The 25474-nt window shown below is 45.3% G+C and overlaps 2 protein-coding genes across 2 annotated transcripts in view; one reads left to right on the top strand and one right to left on the bottom strand.

Moving 5' to 3' along the window:
- Positions 1-21446, top strand: part of MTF2 (metal response element binding transcription factor 2) — a gene marked incomplete at its 3' end in the record, with an annotated part of 94384 nt that extends 72938 nt beyond the window's left edge. Inside the window, exons 13-15 of the mRNA XM_082265815.1 lie at positions 4874-4935; positions 5018-5110; positions 21089-21446. Of these exons, the coding sequence (XP_082121941.1) occupies positions 4874-4935; positions 5018-5110; positions 21089-21446 (513 nt within the window). The remainder of the gene's footprint in view (positions 1-4873; positions 4936-5017; positions 5111-21088) is intronic.
- The window catches only part of TMED5 (transmembrane p24 trafficking protein 5), a 518850-nt gene continuing 514719 nt past the window's right edge, over positions 21344-25474 (bottom strand). The window contains exon 4 of the mRNA XM_082265814.1: positions 21344-21566. Coding sequence (XP_082121940.1) covers positions 21480-21566 — 87 coding nt within the window. The 3' untranslated portion in view covers positions 21344-21479. The remainder of the gene's footprint in view (positions 21567-25474) is intronic.

The following is a 25474-nucleotide window of genomic DNA, read 5'->3' as shown; positions in this document are numbered from 1 at the left end:
AAGACATTGCCGGTGGGAGGAAGATTGAGGGAATTCCTCCCCTATTGGGCAGCCATAACAGAAAATCAATACATTCTGGGTATGCTGTCCCAAGGCTACAACATAGAGTTTTCAGAGACGCCACCCGAAAGGTTCTTTGTCACAAACCTCCCAAGAGATGCAGAAAAAGCCCTGGCTATGATGGACCTGTTAAAGGACCTGAGGCGACAGGGAGTTGTCTGTCCAGTTCCAGTGGAGGAACAACATCAGGGATTTTATTCCCACATATTTTTGATAAAGAAACCATCGGGGGATTTTCGTCTTATACTGAATCTGAAACCATTAAACAGGTCAGTTCTGTACAAAAAGTTTCGAATGGACTCAATTCTTACAGTCAGAACCCTGTTAACAAAAGGATGCTTCATGGCATCAATCGACTTAAGGGATGCTTACCTACATATCCCTATTACCCCTCACTCACAGAGATTCCTAAGGTTGGCAGTAAATCTGGGAAAGGAAATGCTCCATATCCAATTCAAAGCACTCCCTTTCGGGCTATCATCCTCCCCTCGTATTTTTACGAAGGTAATGGCAGAGTGTCTAGCTCCCCTCCGCCTTCAGGGAATCTCTGTGGTGCCTTACCTGGACGACCTGCTTTTCTTTGCCCCGTCAAAGGAAAAACTTCAAGAGGACCTGCACAAGGCAAGAGGTCATCTAGAAGCTCTGGGATGGATAGTGAACATCAAGAAATCGAATCTCACACCGGCTCAGCGGGTTCAGTTCCTAGGGTTTCAGTTATGCTCTGTGGAACAAAGAATCTTCCTACCAGAAGACAAACAGGTCAAAATACAGAATTTGGTAGCAAGGCTACAAACAAATCAGTGGTGGTCGATCAGAGAGATCATGTCAGTCCTTGGAAACCTGACTGCATCAATTCCAGCTGTCCAATGGGCAAGGCTGCATTTTCGACCACTCCAATATTTCCTCCTCAGAATCTGGGATCACAATCCAGAGACTTTGGACTTAAAGGTAAAAATCCCCACCAAGGTCAAGAGGTCCCTTTGGTGGTGGAGAAATCGGATAACCTTGTCTCAGGGTTTGGCCTGGTCCTTCCCGGCAGACCAGAGGTTAACAACGGATGCCAGCAGGTGGGGGTGGGGAGCCCACTGGAACCAAAACCTGGCACAGGGGGTTTGGTCTCAGACCGAGACAAGAAAATCCTCAAATTGGAAGGAATTAAAGGCAGTCGGCCTAGCCCTAACTGCCTTCTCTCAAAATCTTCAGGGGACTCATGTTCAAGTCCTTTCAGACAACGCCACTACAGTGGCATATCTAAACAAGCAAGGGGGCACAAGAAGCAAAACCCTACAGCTTTTGGCAACGGAAATTCTGCAATGGGCGGAAAGGCAGTTACTTTCCTTGTCAGCAATCCACCTAAAAGGTACACTAAACAGTGTGGCGGATTATTTAAGCAGGCAGAAGATCCGAGAAGCAGAATGGAGCTTGAACCCAGAAGTCTTCATGTTGATAACCAAGACTTGGGGAAAGCCAGAGGTGGATCTGTTTGCAACGAAAGAAAACGCAAAACTTCCACTTTACTTCTCACTCCACAGAAACGACAACTCTCTGGGAGTAGATTCCCTGGCACATCCCTGGAGGTTCAGGTTGGGGTATGCCTTCCCCCCCCTTCCAGCTCATTCCGTTGGTATTGAGAAAAATCCAAATGGAAAGAGCCTCAGTGATCCTGATCACACCTTATTGGCCCAAAAGGGTTTGGTTTTCGACTGTCCTTCAACTATCAGTCAAACCTGCTTTTCAGCTCCCTCTTCGTCAAGACCTACTGCTTCAAGGTCCAGTCTATCATCCAGAAGTGGAAAAGCTAAAGCTCACCGCCTGGTATCTGAGGAGCAACTGCTGAAAAGGAAAGGATTTTCAGACGCATTAATTGCTACTCTACTTTCCAGTAGGAAAAAAGTCACAAGGAATATATATGCAAAAGTTTGGAAGACATATAATACCTGGTGTGAATCGAAAGATCAAAAATTTAACAGTATTACTTCAATTTTGGAGTTCCTACAGGAGGGCGCAGGAAAAGGTTTGGCAGTAAGTACCCTCAAGGTACAAGTTACAGCCCTGGGGGTATTCTTGGAAAGGCCCATTTCTTCAGAATCTTTAATCATCAGATTCTTCAGGGCCCTTACCCGCTCCAGACCAGTGCCTGTCAGAAGCTTCCCCAAATGGGACTTGTCGGTGGTCCCTCAGGCCTTCACAAAGGAACCTTTTGAACCACTAGAAACGGTTACACTAAAAAACCTTACCCTCAAGACGGTCTTCTTGGTGGCAATAACATCAGCAAGAAGAATCAGTGAATTACATGCTTTATCAGCTATCGAACCTTTCTTGTCCATATATCCAGACAGGATAATTCTCAAGACGGATCCAGGGTTTCTCCCAAAAGTAGCTTCAACGAGAAACCGCTCACAAGAAATTGTGTTACCTACCTTCTGCCCTAATCCATCAGGAGATAAGGAAGAAAGCTTTCACTACCTAGATGTAAGAAGGGTTCTTATACACTACTTGGAGGTTACTAAAGAGTTTAGATCATCAAACTCTCCTTTTGTTCTTTTCTCTGGCAACAAAAAAGGTCGCCAGGCATCAAAAGGATCAATAGCCAGATGGCTCAGATCTGCCATTTCAGAGGCTTACTCCCAAATGAAATTGTCTCCCCCACAGGGGATCAGAGCTCACTCTACTAGAGCGTTAGCCACTACATGGGCAGAGAAAGCTGGTGCCACTCCAGATCAGATCTGCAAAGCGGCTACGTGGTCAAGCTACTTTACATTTGCAAGACACTATAGGTTGGACCTTTTGGCAGCTGAAGATCAGGCTTTTGGCAGAAAGGTCCTGCAAGCTGTGGTCCCTCCCTAAATTGAGTAAGTCTCGATAATCCTCTCTAAGGTGCTGTCCTGAAAGACGTTTTAGGGAAAATTCAAGTTAGACTTACCGGTAACTTGTTTTCCAATAGTCTTTCAGGACAGCAGGAGGATCCCGCCCTATTGTATAAAATGTATTGCTGTGATTAACCATATCTGTTTATGTGTTCCAGCATGGGCCGGAGGTACTCTTCTACAAACTGATGAATGGTGGGAGAAGCCTCCTTTTAAAATCTGGTGGATGGGGTGTTTCCTGATGAGGAGAGGGAGGAGCCATCTCTCTAAGGTGCTGTCCTGAAAGACTATTGGAAAACAAGTTACCGGTAAGTCTAACTTGAATTTTTTTTTTCCCACATTTTCCAAAAACTTGTGGAAAAAAAAATGACATGTTCAAATGACCCATAATGCCTCATAGAATATACGTTGGAGTGTTTGCTTTCCAAAATTTTGTGGACTTTCCCATTGTATTGGTGCTCTAGGGCCTTGAAAAGTGTGATAGGTAGTAAGAAAGTTTTGTGTGTTTATGCTCCTAAAACGCATGAAGGTGCTACTTGGATGTGGAGTCTCTTTTTGTGGCCAGGCTGTGTAAAAGTCTCACACATGTGGTATCACCATACTCAGAAGGAGTAGCAGAATGAATTTTGGGGTGTCATTTTTGCTGTGTACATGCTATGTGTTAGAAATAGCTTATAAATTGACAATGTTTTGGGGGGAAAAAAAAGAAAAAAATTTTCTTCATTTTCCCAAGAATCGTGGGAAAAAATTATAACTTCAAAAAACTCACCATGCCTCTTACTAAATACCTTGGGCTGTCTGCTTTACAAAAAGGGGTCATTTGGGGGGTATTTGTACTGTCCTGACATTTCAGGGCCTCAAGAAAGGAGATAGGCCATCAGTACATCTGGTGTGATCAATTTTCAGTAATTGGTACCATAGCTTCTAGACTCAATAACTTTCACACAGACTAAATAATATACACTTATTTGGGTTAATTTTACCAGAGATATGTAGCAGTATAAATTTTGGCCCAAATGTATGAAGAAAAATTAATTTTTTTGCAAAATTTTATAATAGAAACTAAAAAAGTGTTTTTTTTTTTTTTCAAAATTTTTGCTTTTTTTGCTTATATCACGGAAAAAAAAACCCAGTTGTGATCAAATACCACCAAAAGAAAGCTCTATTTGTGTGAAAAAAATGATAAAAATTTTGTTTGGTTACAGTGTAGCATGACTGAGCAATTTTCATTCAAAGTGTGAGAGTGCTGAAAGCTGAAAATTGGTCTGGGAAGGAAGGGGGTCTAACTGCTCTGTATGGAAGCGGTTAAGTAACAATTACTTTTATCCTAGTTGCTTTTTTGCCTGAGTTGAGTGGCTCATACTGGTTGTAATATAGCTAAATGAGTTGGGAAATTCTGTATGGAGATCGACATTGAAATAGCTTCAGCTATGCTTAGTAAACCAATAATGCTCTGTAAATTCTGTTTTATGGGTTAAATTGTATTACTTATTTGTAGAACAAAGAGTCTGTGTATGTATAGACCTCTGTTGGTTAAAATGCATTTTAAATTGGCCAGAAGCCATTGGTCTCCTTTTGAATGAAAATAACTAAAGGGAATTTTTTCTTTTTGGATAGAGTTAAGGAGGTAGTTTTTTTGGTTCCGTTTCTTTGTCTACTTCCCAGTAGGGAGATTTCACTTCTGTCCTACTGTCAAAATGGGAAGTGAAAGGAAATGCCTTCAAAGTGAGGCAATCCCTGGTTGTCACCTGGGTCACTAGTTTACCCATTGGAAAATTTCCTTTCTATTACTGTTATAGGGACAACCCAGAACTAGGGACTTTCACTTTTGGTGAGAATGATAAACATGGGGGTGAATCTCCTTAACGGGCAGAGAGAAGAGGGCAGTTTAACTCTGTCACTTGAAATGTGAGTAATATTTTAATACTTCATCCTTTTGTTATTAGAAAATGGAAACAGATTCCGTGTTGGAGAAGAACTCCACATTGGAGTCATCAGATAATACAAAGTAAGAACCATTTTTGTTTCCTATGTTTGTTCCTGCCAAGGATGTTCTTACATTCTTAGTTTTATTTTATTCTGTGTTGCAGAAAAGTGGAGGTCACCACTATCCCTGGTAATACTGATGTGGAGTCCAATGGTGCTGCAAGTTCAAAGGAAACTACCTCAACCACCCTTTCCAGGTATGTGGCAGTCCATTAATACTGATTTTCAAGTACTCTCCTGTATGAAACCTATTTTGTTCTAGATAAGAGTCCAATTTATTGTGAGTTTGTTCATTAGGTGGTGTCTTAAAAAAGAGCAACACTTTTTAGGTCCTGTTTACACCAGTGCGTATTAGGTGTGGTACAAAAACAATTCTGCTAGCCGTATATTGATGCACTTTCATGAAAGTGCATAGAATTTATTTGTAACGCAAGTAAAACACAGTGCACATAAAGGCACTACACCAAAACTGCAAAGACCTGAACCAGTCCCTAGAAATCCTCTTCATATATGAGCCCTAAAATAATCCTTTTGTACACACATGATATATTGGAGAAATTGTAAAATGAATTTCAAGCAACGGAACGGTGTTTAAACAATCTTTATCTCTGCTAACACCACACAAGCTGATCGTCAGCCAGGGCCTTAACCACTTAAGCCCCAGAAGGATTTACCCCCTTAATGACCAGGCCATTTTTTTTGCGATTCAGCACTGCGTTACTTTTAACGGACAATAGCACGGTCGTGCGACGCTGTACCCTAATAATAAAATTTGTCCTTTTTTTCCCCACAAAGAAAACTTTCTTTTGGTGGTATTTGATCACCTGTGCGATTTTTTTTTTTTTTTTTTTTTTTTTTTTTTTTTTTTTTTTTTTTTTTTTTTTTTTATTGCTCTATACACAAAAAGAGAGCAACAATTCTGAAAAAAAAATTACTCTGTCGTCCATCGACAGACGCAGCTCCAGATCGCCTTAGACCATTGGGTTATGCTCCTCCAATCAGGAATAGGCATTAGGCAGGAAAAAGCTTTACCACGCCTGTGGGGGCTGTCCCTGCAGGCACTCTGCTACAGCAGTCAGTTTGTTTCTGCCTAGTTTAGGAACAGGATCTAGCTCCCTGCTGGGATTTCGGTCTTAGCTGTTAAAGGGAATTTTTGTCAGTTTTTATGTTTTTTTTTTAATTTTTTTTATTATTTTCATTCGTTCCTGGAGAACTACAAGCAACAGCCGGCTGTGGTTTCAGACTGGATAATCTAGATCCTTAAGGTCTCCCAGCCTGGCCAGCGAGCGTGAGCAGGTTATAGTCCAGAACTAGGCATTGCCACGACAGGGCCCCGACTGATGGGGTTGAGCCTGCGAGTGGATCTCGCTGGGGCACAATCGACATGGAATGCCCTGAGTTGTAGTGTCCCCCCCCCTGGTGGCAGCACCCCCTATCCCGGGTGGGAGGTAATCTGTTTGGAGTGGCGCCCACCTGCTACCGAGGTATGGTGAGTAGTATTATGATCCCCCCTAAAGCCTCTGGCGGTCTCGGGGTGGACGTGGGCCCCCTACGTGGAATAGTCGGACCCTCTGGGGCTCCCTCGGTTCCCCTGGCCTCTTGAACAGACTGGTCCCAAACCCCTCAGCCTTTTTACCCATACCCTTTAGCAGGTTCCTACCTTGGGGAGTGGAAATATTGCGGCCGCTGCGGTGCCTTTTGGGGGGGGGGGTGGCTTGTCTAGGTGGGGTCCCTTCCTGGGGGTCTTCCGATGCCTACTGTTTGGGGGTCCTGGAGACTGCATGGCGTGCCGTGGAGGCCGCCATTTTGCTGAAGATCCATGCATTCTATATTCCCATTGTAATACATGTGTAAAAACTAAGAGTGTTAAAACCCGCGCTAAGTGAACATAAAATAACTAGATAAATACCTCCTGAAGCTGCTACTCAGGTAAAAACCAAGAATGTCTAAAAATCAATCTAAAAGTAGCGCTAGCGGGCATAAAATCATTGTGAATAACAAGTGAATCAGTGCATAATATCATTTAAATAAAAAATTCATAAACCATAAAGTGGATATATGAGTAAGGTGCATTCATGAAATGTCCATGGTGCAAAGATTACTGAATAATAGTGCAGTCCAAAGTAAATGGTTCCCTTGACTGGAACTTAAGTGCTGGAAAGGTGCTCAAAGTATTCCACATAGGTGCCAAAGTGCTCTCAAGGAAGAAACCCTTATATGGGGATGCACTCACCAGACCTGGGATATAAACAAGCCTTAAACTGTGACAATATTCTCTGGATGGATGGGTCTAGCACAGCCTCCAGGTACCTCTGTTCCTGCTCCTCTACGCTCTCTCCTCAATCATGCATTAAAAAGAAGGGGATGGAGCCAAACCTAATGATGCCCGTCGGGTGTATTTATTCAATAAAATATAATAAAACTACTCACAAAAGTGCAGTAATGAGTGCATTGTAATACATGAGCAGCCATTTTTTTGCAGTTCCCCCAAAGGAATGTTAGGGGCGGCCATATTTTTGTGGTCCATATTGCTGAACAGGCATGTGGCATGGCTCTTTAATTCTAGCAAAGACCCAGGCTGTTCTTTCCTTTTCCTGTGAGATCGTTTTTACTTTCATTTTCACAGAACATGCAGGCAGGAGGGTGAGGATGGCAAGGAGCAGTTTGGTAATGTTTTTCTAGGTCTCCTGTGGGTTTACCTCGTACACGCTGCTATTAGTTTATACTAGTGGGGTTTTTTGCAGACTGCTAATATAGCAATGGGATTGTGATTGGCGACTTTATTAAAGGGACACTGCATTGTTTCTCTATCGCTCATTGACAGACGTAGTCTTCTTGATTCTCAAGAGCTGGTTATGTTGTCTCCGCAGGAGTAGGACTAGGCAGAAAGACAAAACGTTCTGGCTCCACCTTAGGGGCAGTCCCTGAGGGTATATCCTCCCTCTCTCTGCTACAGGGAATCAGTTTTTTTCTGTCTAGTCAGGAGTAAGGACCTAAGTTCCTTGCTGGGATCTTTTGGTCCTGGCAAGACTTTTTTTCTTTAAGAAAGACATTTTTTAGGTAGTTTTCTCCAGTGTTTTTTTCCTGTGAGATCTTCAAGCAAAAATGCCGGACTGGGCGACACTTGTGGTCACCCCAGCCGGCCTACGAGCGCGCGCAGACCATGGCATTGCGCTTGGTCGGCCGCGACATATTCAAGTAAGTATGCGGGGCCGGGCGACGGGCTGGATGTTGAGATCCAGTGGTCACCCCGGTTTCTGCCTACGAGCGCGTGCAGACCAGAGCTCCGCGCTGGGTCGGCCGCGACGGAGTCCCAGTGAAGGGACTGACTTTGCGAGTTAAAAGTCTCGCTTGGACGCCAGGTACCAGAGAGTCGAGGCGTCCACAAACCCCCACCCCGGTGGAGAGGGTATTGTGAAGAGAGGGTGCCTGTCGGTTCGGTATGGTGAGTAAACGTTCCCTTTTTTCCTCGTTATGAGGCAGTATGTATTATGGGCCCCTCCATATATGGTCAGTATATATCTGATACTTACAAGTCCCCCTTGTAATACAGCATGTGTTTGTGGGAAGTGGACTTGGTTTAAGAGCTAACACTCTACCCAGCAGACTGTAACATTACAGCAGACATAGGAGGTATAATCCTACCTTATGTGTAGTGTATCTCTGTAGATCTATATATCACCTCTTAGCAGAGTGCAGGTGGATGTGCTGGGAAGACGATTTCGGCGGTCCGCCGCCATTTTGCCGTAGACCGAATGCATGTATGTCCTCAGGTCACGCCGGCCGCCATGTTTTTGGAGTCTTATGTCTCTTCTATGGGGGCGGCCATGTTTTGTGAGCCCAGCTACCTCGTGGAGGGCTGGGAACGCCGGAAGGCGTACACAGGGGGCGGAGCCACGCCTTCTACCCGGGAAAAAGCAAACAGCTCCTTCCAGTCTGTGTAAGACAGACGCTGACTGCAGTTGGTTGGAAACTGCACTGCATCGGTTGGTGAGACTTGGGGGTCCCTCTCTCTTTCTCTGGGATCGAGAAGCAGGTACTCTGAGGGGCGCTATTGCGCTAGGGGGAGACACACAAAAAAAAAAAAAAAAAAAAAGAAAAAGTTTTTTTGTTTTGCTGGCAAAGGTGTCCTGTATTAACATGGACCCTGCCACTCATGTATCTCCTCCGGATCCCCTCGAGGGGTCTGCGGGATCCTCCAGCACCCCATTGACAATTGAATCATTGTCAGCTATTATGGAAACTTTTGTGTCCCGGGTGGAAGTGGCTTGTCAGGGACAGGGCGCAAGAAAGCGACCCCCGCCTAACCCCTTATTATCTGAAACCTCGGATTCAGACTCTGAGCCTATTTCTGCAGTTGCAGGTACTTCATCTGGGATTGGTGTCTCGGGTCCTGTCTCTTCAGACAGTGAGGAGGATGTTTCGGCATCAGCCATAGCCCGAGAGGAAGCGTTGGTAAACGCACTCATTGTATCTGTTCAAGAGACCTTAAGGTTACAGGGTATTCCATCGGAAATAGCTGAAACTGAAATCCCTTTTGGGACTAAAAAACGCATCAAAGTGGCGAAGGTTTTTCCATTGCCCAAATGTTTTGGCAATCCAATCGAAGAAGAATGGCGTCTGCCAAAACGCACTTTTACTATTTCTAAACGCATTGACAGGCGTTATCCGTTTGAGGAAACCCTTATTAAGAAATGGACAGAACCACCTGTGGTGGATTCACCAATTGCTAGATTGAATAAAGCCACGGTTATTCCTTTAGAAGACGCTCCGTCTTTTAAAGATCCAGTGGATCGCAAGATAGAAGCTATGTCTCGCACCATGTTTTCCTTGATTGGATCAGCTTTCAGACCTATAATAGCTATTGGTCTGGTTTCGCAGGCTGTAACTGAATGGACCAAGTGGTTACGCCGGGACTTAGAAGAAGTCCCTCAGGCGGTATCAGATTTGTTGGAACAAATGATACAGGGGTTACAGTTTGTGTGTGATGCGGCGTTAGACGCCACTCCATTAATGGCGCGAGCATCAGTCTCAGCAGTGGTTCTCAGGCGTACACTGTGGCTAAAAGGTTGGTTAGCCGACCAAGGTTCCAAAAAAGCATTGGCTAATATCCCCTTTTCAGGAGAGCGTCTATTTGGAGCCAACTTAGATGAGATCATTAAGGATCTCACCGGTGGAAAGAGCACCTTTTTACCGCAGAATTTTAAAGGTAGAGGAACTCGTCAAAGACGAGGGCCTTCTTTTTCTGCTCACAAGAGGTTTTTTCGTCCAGCGGGTGAAAAAACTAAGTCCTCCAAAGCTCCTGCAGGAAGCGTCAGGGGTCGTTGGTCGGGCAAGCAAAAGCCCGCCCCCTCCAGACCTGAAGATAAACCATCCAAAGCCTGAAGGTGCGCCCCCACCCATAACTGGGGTGGGGGGACGTCTTCGCCGGTTCCCGGATCCATGGCTTTCCAGAATCCCGGACAAATGGGTTTGCGAAGTCATAAGGTCAGGGTACAAGATCGAGTTTCGATCTCTCCCACCGGCGCGTTTCTTCCCTTCCAATATCGGACTATCCTCAGATCGTTTAGAAGATCTGCGGAGAGCAGTCACAGATCTACTACAACAAGGAGTGGTAGTCCACGTTCCTTGGAGTGCGTCCAATTCTGGACTTAAGAGCACTCAATTCTTTCGTCAACATAAGAAGATTCAGAATGGAGTCCATTCGCACGGTAGCAGCCTTCCTGCATCCAGGGGATGTCCTAGCGTCCATAGACATCAAAGACGCCTATCTTCACATTCCCATTTTCGCAGGACATCAGCGGTTTCTACGCTTTTCCGTAGAGGAGAACCACTATCAGTTTGTGGCGTTACCTTTCGGTCTCGCCACGGCTCCGCGGGTCTTCACAAAGGTGTTGGCCCCAATGTTGGCACTTCTGCGCCAAAGAGGTATATCGATCCTTGGTTACCTAGACGATCTTCTGCTTCATGCAGAGTCTCCTCAGACCTTGCTACAAAACATAGAAATTACTATGATTTCTTTACAGGAATTCGGGTGGCTGGTGAACCAGCAAAAGTCATTTCTGGTTCCCACCCAGAGGCTCGAATATCTGGGTCTAATCCTAGACACAGTCAGGACAAGAGTTTTTCTTCCGGTAGGGAAACTCCGAAAGATTCAATCAGCAGTCCAGTTGTTACTGTCCAACAACTGGTCTTCCCTTCGGACTTGCATGAGGGTTCTGGGGTTGATGGTGGCTTCATTCGAAGCAGTCCCATTTGCCCAGTCCCATACCCGAATTCTCCAGCAAGAGATTCTTCTCAGATGGAATCGGAATCCGGAATCCCTGGACAATCAGATACGATTGAGCAAACAGACCAGAGAGTCTCTGGTTTGGTGGCTTCGGTCTCCGATGCTCAGCCAGGGAAAGTCATTTCTGCCAATATATTGGACGATAGTGACCACGGATGCCAGTCTATCCGGATGGGGAGGAATTCTCGGTCAGTTATCTGTCCAGGGACTTTGGTCCCCGGAAGAATCCAGGTTACCGATAAATGTATTGGAACTGAGAGCGATCAGACTTTGTCTGATTCACTGGACCGAGCAGCTCCAGGGCAGCCCGGTTCGGATCCAGTCGGACAATGCCACGGCCATGGCTTATGTCAATCACCAGGGGGGCACCAAGAGTGTCCGAGCGGCCAAAGAAGTGGCTTGCATTCTTCGCTGGGCGGAACGATTTGTTCCAGCAATCTCTGCGGTGTTCATTCCGGGGGTGGAGAATTGGCAGGCAGATTATCTCAGCCGTCAGACCCTGGATCAGGGGGAATGGTCCCTCCATCCAGACGTTTTCCACCAGTTGTGCCTACGGTGGGGCACCCCGGATGTGGATCTGTTGGCATCACGATTCAACAGGAAAGTTCAGAGATTCGTGGCTCGCTCCCGCGATCCTCTAGCAGAAACCGCAGACGCACTGATCGCCCCGTGGGGGCAATACCAGCTAATATATGCCTTCCCTCCTCTCGCGTTACTGCCAAGACTTCTTCGCAGGATAGAGGAGGAAGGAATCCTGGTAGCTCCGGACTGGCCTCGTCGAGCTTGGTACGCCGACATGGTCAGACTGGTGGCGGACGTCCCGTGGAGACTTCCTCTCAGGGAGGATCTACTGTCTCAGGGACCGATCTTCCATCCTGCTTTACGATCGCTGGCTTTAACGGCCTGGCTATTGAGACCCAGGTGCTGAAGGACAAAGGTTTGTCAGCTTCAGTTATTCCTACTCTAGTTGAAGCAAGGAAAGCGACTTCCAGAAAGATTTATCATCGCACATGGAAGTCCTACATTGCATGGTGTGAACCTTTGGGGTTCCGTCCTCGGTCTTATTCGATTAGTCGAATACTGGCTTTTCTGCAACAAGGGGTTGAGCAGAAACTGGCCTTGAGTACTATCAAGGGTCAGGTCTCAGCATTAGCCATCTTCTTTCAGAAGCCTTTGGCTATTCATTCCTTGGTGCGGAACTTCATCCAGGGGGTGCGACATCTGGCTCCGCCAGTGCACGCGCCGTTACCCCCCTGGGATCTTAATTTAGTGTTGTCGGTTCTTCAGAAACCTCCCTTTGAAGATATTAGGGAGATTCCTCTACCCACGTTGTCCCAGAAGGTGGCCTTCTTGGTGGCTATTACTTCTGCACGCAGGGTGTCAGAACTGGCCGCATTATCTTGTCGTTCACCATATCTGGTGGTTCATAGAGATAAGGTGGTTCTTCGTCCGAATCCATCCTTCCTACCAAAAGTGGTTTCAGAATTTCATCTGAATGAAGAAATTGTATTACCTTCCCTGTGTCCTAAGCCCAGTCATCCTCGGGAGTTTGCTTTACACTCCTTGGATGTGGTCCGGGCGATCAGGGTATACTTGAAAACGACAGACTCGTTTCGCAAGACGGATTCACTTTTTGTGATCCCAGATGGACCCAAAAAGGGGTTGCCTGCATCTGCCGCGACCATTTCCAGATGGATCAGACAGACGGTAGTGCAGGCTTATTCTATTAAGGGTCGGGAGCCCCCGTTCCCTGTTAAGGCGCACTCCACTCGGGCACTTAGTGCGTCATGGGCCTTTCGCCATCAGGCGTCAGTGGTCCAGGTGTGCAAGGCGGCTACCTGGTCGTCGGTGCATACCTTTTCTAAACATTATAAAGTTGATGTAATGGCATCGTCTGATGCCTCGTTTGGCCGCAAGGTTTTGCAGGCCGCAATTTGAGGAGACCAGTGGTCTACCTCGAGGGTTTTTTTCCGTTGGAAAATTTTTTCTTTAGTCTCATTCTTTGTTTATAATGAGCCTTTAAAACTTCTAGTTTGGCACCGGTTGGGCCTTCTAGATTGGATTTGATTTTGTCAATCCCACCCCTCATTTGTGGCACTGCTTCTGGATGTCCCAGCTCTTGAGAATCAAGAAGACTACGTCTGTCAATGAGCGATAGAGAAAAATGGATTTTTGTAAGATCTTACCGTAAAATCCTTTTCTCTTAAGCTCATTGACAGACGTAGTACCCGCCCCTCTATTATTGAGTTGGGTTGGGTTAAATTCTCTGTACTGCTTTAAACAGAACTGATTCCCTGTAGCAGAGAGAGGGAGGATATACCCTCAGGGACTGCCCCTAAGGTGGAGCCAGAACGTTTTGTCTTTCTGCCTAGTCCTACTCCTGCGGAGACAACATAACCAGCTCTTGAGAATCAAGAAGACTACGTCTGTCAATGAGCTTAAGAGAAAAGGATTTTACGGTAAGATCTTACAAAAATCCATTTTTTTGTGATCAGTGTAAATATGGTGTCCCAGGATATAATTTTACCCACTGACCTCTTGGGTGCTGCTGCGGACCCTTCTGGGTCACAGTCCCAGCCTGATCTCAAAGCAGTTTTACAAAGCTTGGTGTCAAAGGTAGTAAATAAAAATATAGAGGATATAGGTTTAAACGCCAACAGGCGAAAAGCCAGTTCTCTAAATAAAGGAAAGGGATTGTTTGAGGAGGGCTCCTGATAGGTGAGCACAGATTCAAATAATTAACCACATGATGAAAAAATATAAGTTTATTGAAAACATAAAAAAGATTTAAAAGAGAATGATTCTCATAATGTCATATACAAAACATCCATAGTAGTCTCAACCAAGGGGGGACGGGTCGACTCGTTTCGCCCTAAGGCTTTTTCCAAGACCCCGTAGTGTCCCAGGTAGACTATTACAAAAGGGAGAACATTTCATTAGTTACAACATCACATAACATATGTTCAATAATGTTCTGATATCTCTTATGGATGACTGTTACAATCATATTCATACAAAACTCAAAAACATTTAACATTGTGCTCACCAATTTACAGATAATGATGGATTATGGTACTAAACAGCCACGAATTCCGGTCGCTAACCATACATGTGACACCACACATGGCCACAGGGAGCCACGATGACGGGGCTCACAGCCCAAAGATTGAACCAGGGCTGATCCCAAAGGAAGGGGGTGTCGAGTCCGGTATCATCCAGGGGTCACAGCCGGTTCACGGCTAAATGGAGCTGCTCAATATACTGTCCAAGATGTGAATGTACACATAGGGGTCTGGAAAAAAGGGGGGGGGGGCAACAATAAGCCAGTTCCCAATACTCAAAGGGGGCTTCCCCATACATATATTAATGGTCATGTCCCTCATGCCTCAAAGTTCACCATTCTAGCCATTTGTCCTTGCCTTCCATACCTCCCTGCTATCCCAATCAAAATAGGTTCACCAAGTACATCTGCTGCCCAGGGCCGATACCAATTACATGGCAGCACATTGCAAAGAAAGGGTAACCGAAATGGCAGTGAAAAGACCCCATACTCATAGAGGCTGAGACCGACCACAATAACAATACATGCATCACGCTTCCTACCTTGACAATCAGACCGGAGCAGGGCTCACAAGTTCCCACCAGCATACAGAAGCAAACAGCCACTAATCTTGGTGTCAAAGGTAGATTTGGTAATTACAAGTGTTGCCAGCTGAAAACCCCCCCTCTGCCTTTACCTCCATCGGCAGTGTCCTCAGATTCTGAGGTAGAGATGGTCGCCGCAGACGTATCCCACCCTGATTGGTCAGTGTCTTCAAATTCTGACGGTGAAGAGGACCTGTCCCCTTCAGCCGCCACGTGGGAAAGCGCTTTGGTGGAAGCACTGATAGTTTCTGTGCGGGGAAACTTTAAGATTGGCTGACGAATCTACAGAGTCGGGTACGCAGGTGTCTTGGCTCCCGCAAATCTCAAAAATCGGGTAAGGGGTTTCCTTGTCCTGAACTTTTTCATAATGTTGATGAACAATGGTGGCACATCAAGCACATGCTGGTGGTGCCTAAGCGCTTTAAACACCGTTATCCTTTTGCAGATGCGATTTCCAGTAGGTGGACTGTACCACCGTAGGTGGATCACCCGGTTTCCAGGATCAATAAGTCTACTGTGGTTCCGGTGGAAGAGTCACCGACTTTTGCGGACCCCGTGGATAAACGGGTAGAGTCTCTGTCCTGCCACCTACACGTGATAGCGGCTTCCATATTGTAGCCTATTTTTTGTGAACATTCTGCTGTTAGACGGTTACTGAATGGGTGAAGTTCCTTAAATGTAACTTGGAAGCTGAGCGGTTCCACCCTGCTGGAAGCTGAACAGTTCCCCCCTGCGGTGCTTGACCTACTGGACCAGCTGCCTAAGGCCCTGGTGTTCATGTGAAATGTCCCTGGACAAGGCTCTGCTAGTGGCCATGGAGTCTGCAGTGGGGATTGCTATTAGATGCATGGAGTGGCTAAAAAGCTGGTCTGCTGACCAGGCTTCCAAAAAAGGCCTTAACTTATCTTTCCTTTACAGACAGAGGTTGTTTGGATCCTCTCTGGATGAGTTGATCAACGGTCTTACCAGGGAAAAGTTTTCTTCTTCCTCAATCCTGTAAGGGCAAGGCACTCGTCCTCGATGGGGTCCTTCCTTTACTGCTCATAAGCGACTTTTTTGTACCTCTGGGTCGCAAGAAAAAGGAAAAACGTTCTAGTCTTCTTCTGGGGGTTCCAAGAAGACATGGTCGGGTAAATCAAAGACCGGCCAATCCAGAGCTGCTGACAAATCTTCATCTGCATGAAGGAGCAACCTCACCCACTTCTGGGATGGGGGGGGGGCGTCTTTACTTCTTTCCGGAACCATGGACCTCCTTGATTTAGGACTAATGAGTTCACAAACGGATCCGATCAGGTTACAAGATCGAATTCCAATCTCGACTGTCGGACAGGTTCTTCCCTTCCAATCTTCACCTATTTCCAGACCGGTTAAGGGACTTGCGAGGGGTGGTACACGATTTGCTGTCGCAAGGGGTGATTGCGCTGGTCCCCTCTCAGGAATGCTTTCAAGGATCTTATTCAAACCTGTTAACTATGTCCAAGAAGAGAGGGCAAGGGGCGTCCTATCCTGGATCTCAAGGCCCTGAACTGCTTTGTGCGAGTACAGAAGTTTCGGATGGAATCCATCCGCACGGTAGTGGCGTCACTGCATCAGGGGGACTTTTTATCCTCCATAGATATCAAGGGCACGTATCTACACATCCCTATCTACGCTGGGCCCCAGCGGTTTCTTCACTTTGCAGTAGCAGAAAAGCATTCTCAATTTCTGGTGTTACCCCCTTGGTCCCGCCTCCACCCCCAGGTTGTTTACCAAGGTGCTAGCCCTGGTGTTGGCATTGCTGCACCAACGAGGGATTGCGGTACTGGGGTACCAACCTCCCCCTCCCAATGCCCCTTGAGATCGTATGCCAACCTGGTTGCGGAGGGGAGATGGAGTGTGGTGTAGAACAAAGCAATCAGTTTTTTGGGGTTTGGACCTTTAATTCAATAGTGTAGATAGGGTCGGTCTGTGGGGGGTAGAGCCCAAACTGTGCCCGGAATGCGTGCTGGAGTTGCAAATCCTGAAAAACATGTGGGTGGGCAGAGTAAATTCAGCCTTCAGTTTGTCAAAGGTCGCTGTCCGTAATATGGAACAAGAAGTATATACCTCTCGAACTCCATATATGGGGGTCAGGAATGGAGCAGAACTCAGATAGCAAGGGATTATGCCATAGGGGTGTGAAATTGTGGAATCTAGGGAGGTCCACCCTATTGGATGCTATGTCCCAAACCCACCTTTAATAGCACAATAATGAGTTGCTATCCCCCGGTGACCCAGCCCCCATAAGCCCACCGAATACAGCACTGTGGGTCCGCTGAGGAGTGAGACCAGGAAGGGCACAGGAACGATGAGAACCTAACTTTATCGGTTTTATCTATGTGAAAAAATGTGACCATTGGGAAGCAAGGTAATATGTGTTGAAATCAGGAAGTGCCGCACCCCCCAAATCTGTGGGGTTTTTGAGTTTCCTCCAAGGCAACTTATGCCTACTAGTTCTACATCAGGAGAGATTCCAGTAATTGGAAATGTTTCAGAGGCAGGTAGATTGGGGAAAGCCATAGGACATTTAATATTTTAGGTAGGAGTATAATTTTAATCAAATTTATGTGGCACTTACCTGAGTTTTTACTTTAATTAGGTCGAACAGGGGTTGGATATTATTAGGGATGTAGTCTGCCTGATTATTAGTGATCTGGACTCCAAGATACTTTATACAACTCACCCTCTGTAACGGAAGATCAATTTGGGGGCATATCTGAGGGAAGGAGTCATTATGGAGTATTTGGGACTTATCCCAGTTTATTTTTAGGCCCGAAAAGGAACCAAATTTTTCAATAAGGGAAATCGCGGTCACGAGAGACTTCAGGGTCTGCCAGATATAATAGAGTATCCTCCGCATACATGCTAATTTTCTCCGTTACAGAGCCAACATTAAGTCCCGTCACCCCAGGGTGCGCTCTTATAGCTATCGTGAGAGGCTCCGCTACCGGGGCCTATAGCAGTGGAGAAAGGGGGCATCCTTGTCGCGTCCCCCTAGCAAGGGGAAACTACTAAAACACCCATGCATTCGCCAACACCCTAGCAACTGGAACCTGATACAACAGCTGGACCCATTTTATAAGTAGGTTGCCTTTTTAGTGGCTATCACTTCTGCCCGCAGGGTGTCTGAATTGACGGTTGTCCTGCCGTTCCCCTTATCTGGTGGTCCACAGAGATAAAGTGATACTCCGACCAAATCAATCTTTTCTCCCTAAAGTGGTTTCTGATTTTCATTTGAAGACATTGTGCTGCCTTCACTCTGTCCCAAACCAAGCATCCTAGGGAAATTGCCTTGCATTCTTTGGATGTGGTTCGAGCAATCTGAGTCTTTCAGTAAGACAGATGCTCTTTTTGTCTTTACTGGGGGACCTCGTAAGGGTTTGGCTGCGACCATTTCTGGGTGGATCAGGCAGACGGTTGTTCACGCTTATTCGATGGAGGGTCAGGTTCCTTTTTTCACAGTAAGTGCCGGTTCACACTATAGCGTGTGCGGCGATCGCATGTAATATCGGAGCGCACTGCTCCTTCATTACATGCGATCGGATGTGCAGTGCGAATTCAGCCATACACTTTGTATGGCTAAATTCGCACTGCCCCCGCACAAAAGTCGCACATGACCCTTTTTTTCAGCTGCATCAGGATCGGATCGCACAGTGGTTCACACTTGTGCGATCCGATCCTGTGCGAACTGTCAGATCGCACTGCGATATGCGATCAAACTGGGGGTGTCCTTAAAATTTCATTGACACCCCCTGCGTATCGCATATGGCAGTGTGAACTGTCAGATGTGCATTTGCGATGCGTGAACAGGCTGGGCTTTATGCCATCAGGCGTCAGTGATGCAAGTTTGCAAGGCGACAACTTGGTCGTCTGTGCATACGTTCACAAAATTCTACAAAGTTGATGTGTTTGCATCTTCGGATGCCTCTTTTGGCAGCAAGGTTTTGCAGGCTGCTGTTTAAAGAGAACCTTTTATGTTCTCTTTGAGGGTGTATGTTTGTTTTTTCTAGGTGAGCTCCAGTTTTTCCTGGTTGAGCTCCATATGAACTGGTTGGCTTTGGGGGGTTACGTGCATTGTCTTCCCACCCCTCATGGATACACTGCTTTGGGACAACCCAATGGTCGAAGGAGATATGGAGCTGCGTCTTGTCGAATGATAGAGAAAACTGGATTTTTGTACTTACCGTAAAATCCTTTTCTCTGAAGTTTGACAGACACAGCACCCACCCCTCTACTTGAGTGAATGGGGTTTTTTGTCTTCTAAACACTGCTTGCAACAAAACTGACTGCTGTAGCAAAGTGTGTGGGGTTATGCCTGCAGGGACAGCCCCCATAGGCATGGTAAAGCTTTTTCCTGCCTAGTGCCTAATCCTGATTTGGAGGAGCATAACCCAATGGTTTAAAGAGACATAGAGCTGCATCTGTCGAACTTCAGAGAAAAGGATTTTATGGCAAGTACAGAAATCCAGTTTTTTCACTTTCTGCTATATAACATTGCCAAACAAAATTGTAAAAATCAAATGTTTTCATCCTTTTAGGCCAATTTGTATTCTACATATTTTTGGTAAAAAAAAAATCCCGATAAGTGTATATTGATTGGTGGTTTGCGCAGAAGTGATCGGGTCTACAAACTAGGGGAAAGATTTCTTTTTTTTTTTTTATTACTAGTAATGGTAGCAGGATTGCGGCGGACAGATCGGACCCCAAACTGACACTTTTTTGGGTGGACCAGTGACATTACTACAGTAATTAGTGCTAAAAATGTGCATGGTTACTGTAATAATGACATTGGCAGGGAAGGGGTTAACCCAGAGGCCATCAAAGGTTTAAGTGTGAGCCTAGGGAAGTGCTTTCGAACTGTATGGGGGAGGGACTTGTGGAATCAACACAGAGACCTGTGATCCTAAATAGGAGTATCACAGGCGCTCTTGTGTTCATTCCAGAGAGAACAACAGTTCGCTTTGTTTACAGCAGACCGTCGTTCTCTCTCCAAGGGGAGCTGCTGGCCCCGTGGATCGGCTTCCCCGCGGCCTAATGGGGGCGTGGTCCACTTTAACATAATGGCATAAGGGTGGTGGATCACCCTTATGTGTGGCGGGAGCTGTTTTTCCAAAAAACTTGCATTTGTAAGACTGCTGCGCAAATACGGTGTGATAGAATATATTGCGACGATCTCCATTTTATTGTCTAGGGTCTCTGATAAAAAAAAAAAAAAAGATAGTCAGTCAGATATACTGTATATAGAGATATAGATCTATATAATGTTTGGGGATTCCAAGTAATTTTCTAGCAAAAAAAAAAAAAGATTTTAACTTATAAACAAGAAGTGTCAGAAAGAGGCCCGGTCCAGAAGTGGTAAATGTTTGCTGTATGATTTGTAATACAATTATCTCTCATGATCATCAGCTCAATCTAGTGGCTTTAATGCAGTGAAAGTTTTGTACGTAGACTGGGCAGAGTTGGCTCAGCATTGCTCCAATAAATAGTTGCTGAGCTCACATGAGGGCTAATAACATCATAGATCTTCCCTTTTAAAGAATAAGTTCACTTTACAAAAAATAATGCACATTTTTTTGCAGTCTAAAAAAAGTGCATATAATTTATTTTTAATCTCGTTCTAATTCTTTGTAATTCAAAACCAAAAAAAGAAAAATCAATTTTGGTTTAGATACAGATTCTTTTTGTAACAGTTGTCCACATTTGGGTTTAGAGTTATGACTTCACAAGCATCTTTTATCACAAAGTAGTATGTCCCACGCCATCACTGCAGGATTGGCCCATCCTTTCTTTCTCTGAACTTCTGGTACGCAGGGTGTAAATAGATCTGGGTCTCCAGGATTAATTCAGTAGAAAAAGCTCTCTACAGGGACCTTTCCAGAGGTCATGTTACAGGCAGGGAAAGCAATGAAAGAACTATTCTTAGTGGAGGGAAAGGGGGGGGGGGTGGGTTCTTGTTCTGTCCATTTTTCTATATTATTCAACCTGGAGACCCAAAGCTGTTAACCCCCTGCATGCCTGAAATTCAGAGACAGGAAGAGGACAGGGCATTCATGCAGTGAAGATTTCTACTTAATCCAGTAGCCTACAAGATGTGGGATATACGTCATTCCAGGTTAATCGTTAAATCTATAACGCTAAAAATGATTTTTAACCTAAATTCAGCTTTGTTTGGTGCTGACATATCCTCTTTGTGTGCATACTGTATTGTTTTTTTTTTGTCTAGTCCTCAGTCAGACTTGAGAAGAGTGACGCGCACAGGGAGGTCGTGGTCTACTACCTTACCGCCACCGAGGAAAAGGGGTCGCCATCCACGGAAAGCTCTCCAGGTTCACAATTCAGAGATAGGAAGAAATGATGAAAGCAAGGAGGATTCTCAGCTTGCTGCTGTCAACGCAGATATAGTTAAAAATGTCACAGATCATGACTTACAGCTCCACCATTTGAAGAATTCCATTACCAGCTACTTTGGTGCTGCTGGGAGGATAGCTTGCGGGGAAAAGTACCGCATATTGGCTCGTCGAGTCACACTTGATGGAAAGGTTCAATATCTTGTGGAGTGGGATGGAGCTACAGCCTCCTGACCACTGTGCTGGACAGCTACTTGTTCTTCATATTCAGGTTCCTTGAAGTGAAAATAAGTTATTTTTGTTCACCCTGTTCACTGCCAAAGTGCCTGCAATACTTATGGTAGCAAATAGGTGCTGGAATAAAGAAAATAAGGGTTTATTTTTCATACAATACAAGCTTTTCCCAGTGATCATAAAAGAAGACATTGCTTTAACCAAATATCTGCAGTAGTGCACATTTCTGACAATGGTATGACTTAACCGTATTTGTAACCAAGCATTAACTTTTTAGTGTAATCTGGTTTTTATGTGTATCCCTTTGCTGCAAGGGAACTCGGCACTGTCAAGTTTCTGCTTTTCAGAGAAAAATAAAATCTAAATGGGAAGTGGACCCTAAGCTTTAGACACATCTATATAGTAAAATTAAGCCTGCATTCCCTGCTCTATGACACTGTTACTCTTGCGTGTTTACATTGCATTTGTGGATTTGGTCCAGCCAAGGAATACCGTTCTAGCAGACTGCATCAGATGCTGTACTGCATAAGTATTTGACAATGCTGGGCTTGGTCAGTGTAGAGTGGGGGGGGGGGGGTCTCTAGTTGCTTTATAGAGGGGTCTCAAGCAAGGGGTTCACTTCTGGAAGAAACAAAACCACCCTCTAAATGCTTCATTATCTCCCGACCCTGTTATTTAAATGTAAAGATTGGACTGATTACTGAATAGTATATGCTTGGCTATTGTCTTCTGTGGAAGCAGGCAGATGGTTTAGGAATGGCTGTTATCTCAACAAAGTGCATGTAGATCGAATTATAACTGGTTGAATTTGAGGACATGAGCCTTATTATATTGAACAGTAGCTCCTGCTTTTCCAGTAGTTGGAAAAAAAAATAGTTATTTGTCTAATTTTAACCAGTATCTATGCATGTGTGGCAAACATTGCTACTGACAGCCTGGTAATACTCAAGGTATTTACTACTGCCAAATAAGCCAGTTATCCAGCATTCCAGTATTCTTTCCTATTGAATAGGCTTCTCATATGGTTTGTGACATTCTGGTATACAAGCTCTATCCTCTATCTATCTAAGGGATGAAAGCCTGCCTTGTATTGTATTGTACTGCCTGTCAGCAGCAGAGGGCGTAAATGACATATAAAAATTGAAGCGTGGTCCTTTGTCCTACTGTACCAATCAGTATATTTTTCATTTTGAGAAAAATGAATAAGGGATGTGGTAAGTCACCATCAGCAACAGATTCACTTTTCAAGAATAATTCGTTCTGTTTATACTTGTATTTGTACTCTCTTTCAGCTGAGTTCTGTTCAAAGGGAGCCTGGATCATAATGCAAAAGGACATATCCTAATGCTCTGTTCTCAGCACTTGTCTGTAACAGTGTAACTCAGCTCAGCACTCTTTTTAACTCTAATGCATACTTACTGGCATTTTCTATGTAAATGTGCCTTTTGCATAGATCGTGTTGGCTGTTCAGTCATTAGGAATTGAACTTGACTTAATAAAAATACTGTAGCAAATTTAGTGCTCATGTAAAAGAGCCCAAAAAACCTGCAGGGTGCAAAAAAACATTAGGCCTATTACAGACTTACTTTTAGTTAAACTGGTAGCCAGGGGGGGATTGTGTCACACCTCATTCCGTTATCAATTTTGTTTTTTCTTTGTTAGTAATGCAAACGTGAAATCTGCCAAGCTCGATTTATCTTGAAAGCAGTAAAGCCCAAATTTAATTTTTGAATAAGCACATTCAACTAAATAGCATCCCATGCCTGTAGCAGTCATATGCATGTGGAGAAATTAAAATATCAGGATCTGTGCGTGGGGCTTGTTCCCCACCTCCTCATTGTTATAGGAGTCGGTGAAGAGTATGGACACAGTCACAGTATGGTCTCATTTGAATTCCAGTGATCAAAAACAAGGTAAAAACATCTCATATAATTTAGGTTTTCTGGCTTGTTTTATTAGAAATATATTCAGATTCTGAAACCGAAAGAAAATTGCCTCATTTAGTCATCTAAATGACTCTCGTTACATTATCAGAGCAAATATTTATACTGGAGTTCTTTGAAGTTTCACTGGTGCTGTACCTCACTTTACCCTCATGTACTCGACTTAGGCCAGCACTATTGCCTTTCAGCAGTTTATTTAAGAAGCCTTTATTTTATGTAAATGTGCCTGTGTAGGTAGTGTTGGTTTTTATGTTTTTGTTTTTTTAAATTCATTTCTTTCCAAATATGATCTATGCAATAATTTTACTTTTTAATATGAGGGCAGTTGAATTAGTTATGAAAAGGTGTCAGAATATTTGTAGTATTTAAACAGAACCTTTTTTCTCTAGCGCTCATTGACAGACGTAGTCCTCGGTGATACACCACCTTCGGGTTATGTTGCCTCCACAGGAGCAGGACTAGACAGGAAATTAAAAAGCTCTGGCCACACCCTAGGGGCAGTCCCAGAGGGTATATCCTCTCTCTCTCTGCCTCAGCAAATCAGTTATTTTCTGTCTAGTTAGGAGTAAGGACCTAGATACCTTGCTGGGATCTTAAGGTCCTGGCAAGAATTTTTTTCTTAAAGGATTTTTAGACAGCTTTTTTTTCTCCAGTGTTCCTGTGAGATCTTCAAGCAAGAAAGCTGAACTGGGCGACGGGCTGGATGTTGAGATCCGGTGGTCACCCCAGTTCAGCCTACGAGCGCGTGCAGGCCATAGCTCCGCGCTGGGTCGGCCGCGACAAAGTCCCATTAAAAGGACTGAACCCGCGAGTTAAACGTCTCGCTGAAACGCCAAAGACCATGAGTCACGGCGTCCGTATCGGTCGACAGCCCTCCCGCCCCGGTGGAGAGGGGTACTGTCAGGAGTTGGTGCCCGCCTGGTTCCGGTATGGTGTGTAGTATGTTCCCCCTTTTTCCCTGACGGGTTTTGTGGTGAACGCGGGCCCCTCTCTGTATGGTAGGAAAGAGTCCTTTCTATCCTATAACATGTCACAAATCCTCCTACTTTGAGTGTGATTTTATGTGTGCAAAAGCCAGGAGGCTTGGTTTGGGAGCTAACAATCTATTGTATACATGTTTAAAAGATGTAATCCGTGGCATTCTGGGAATCTTATGGGTTAAGTATAAGCTACCTACCAGTCAGAAGCCACGGACATGTAGACTGCCTTCCAAATCAGATCTCCAGCTATTAGCAGGCCTCCCGAACGGCCATGCGGTCCGCCAGAGCCGGTACTGCCAACCACGCCATATCCCCATGCAGAGAGAGTGTTGTGTGCCCTGCAGCACACCGCTATTCAGTATAGGCCGCCGCCATTTTTTTTGCTGGATCGCACGAGCCGCCATTTTGGCGTAGCCTCGTGTCTCCAGCATGGGGGCGGCCATGTTTGAGGTGATCCTACACCTCGTGGAGCTTGGGGGAGGCGCCGGAAGGCGTGCAGAGGGGCGGAGCCGCCTCCTTTCTTCCTGGGCAGCCAGCCAAAAGACTTCCTGTTTGTCAAGACAGCGCTGTAAGCTGTTGCAGTTTAACTCTGAGCATCAAGTGGTGAGCCTGGGGGTCTATCTCTCTCTCTCTCTCTCTCTCTCTCTCTCTCGATCGATAGGGATCCCTAGCAGGTAACACTAAGGGGCTTTTTGTGGCGCTGGGGGTCAGAAAAGAAAAAAAAAAAAAAAAAAGTTTTTTTCTTTACTTTTGAATTATATTATCCAGGAAGTAACTGGAGTTATTATGGACCCTGCCACACATATTCCCCCACCTGTTTCCCTCGAGGGGGCCTCGGGACCCGCCGGTGCACAGAGTATAGAGTCATTTACAGCAATTTTGGAGTCTATGGTGGCTCGGGTGGAGGCGGCCTGTCAGGGACGGGGGTCAAGGAAGCGACCCCCGCCTACCCCTATACTATCTGACACCTCTGACTCAGATTCAGAGATGGTCACGGCAGTTGCAGGTTCCTCTGCAAGGGCTGTTATCCCAGGTAAAGCCCCCTCAGACAGTGAGGAGGACGCTTCTTCTCTTGCTATAATTCAGGAAGAAGCATTGGTGGACG

Source organism: Pelophylax lessonae (assembly GCF_965119305.1).
Source record: "Pelophylax lessonae genome assembly, chromosome: 8".
Taxonomy (NCBI): domain Eukaryota; kingdom Metazoa; phylum Chordata; class Amphibia; order Anura; family Ranidae; genus Pelophylax; species Pelophylax lessonae.
This window is presented reverse-complemented; position numbering and strand designations above follow the sequence as displayed.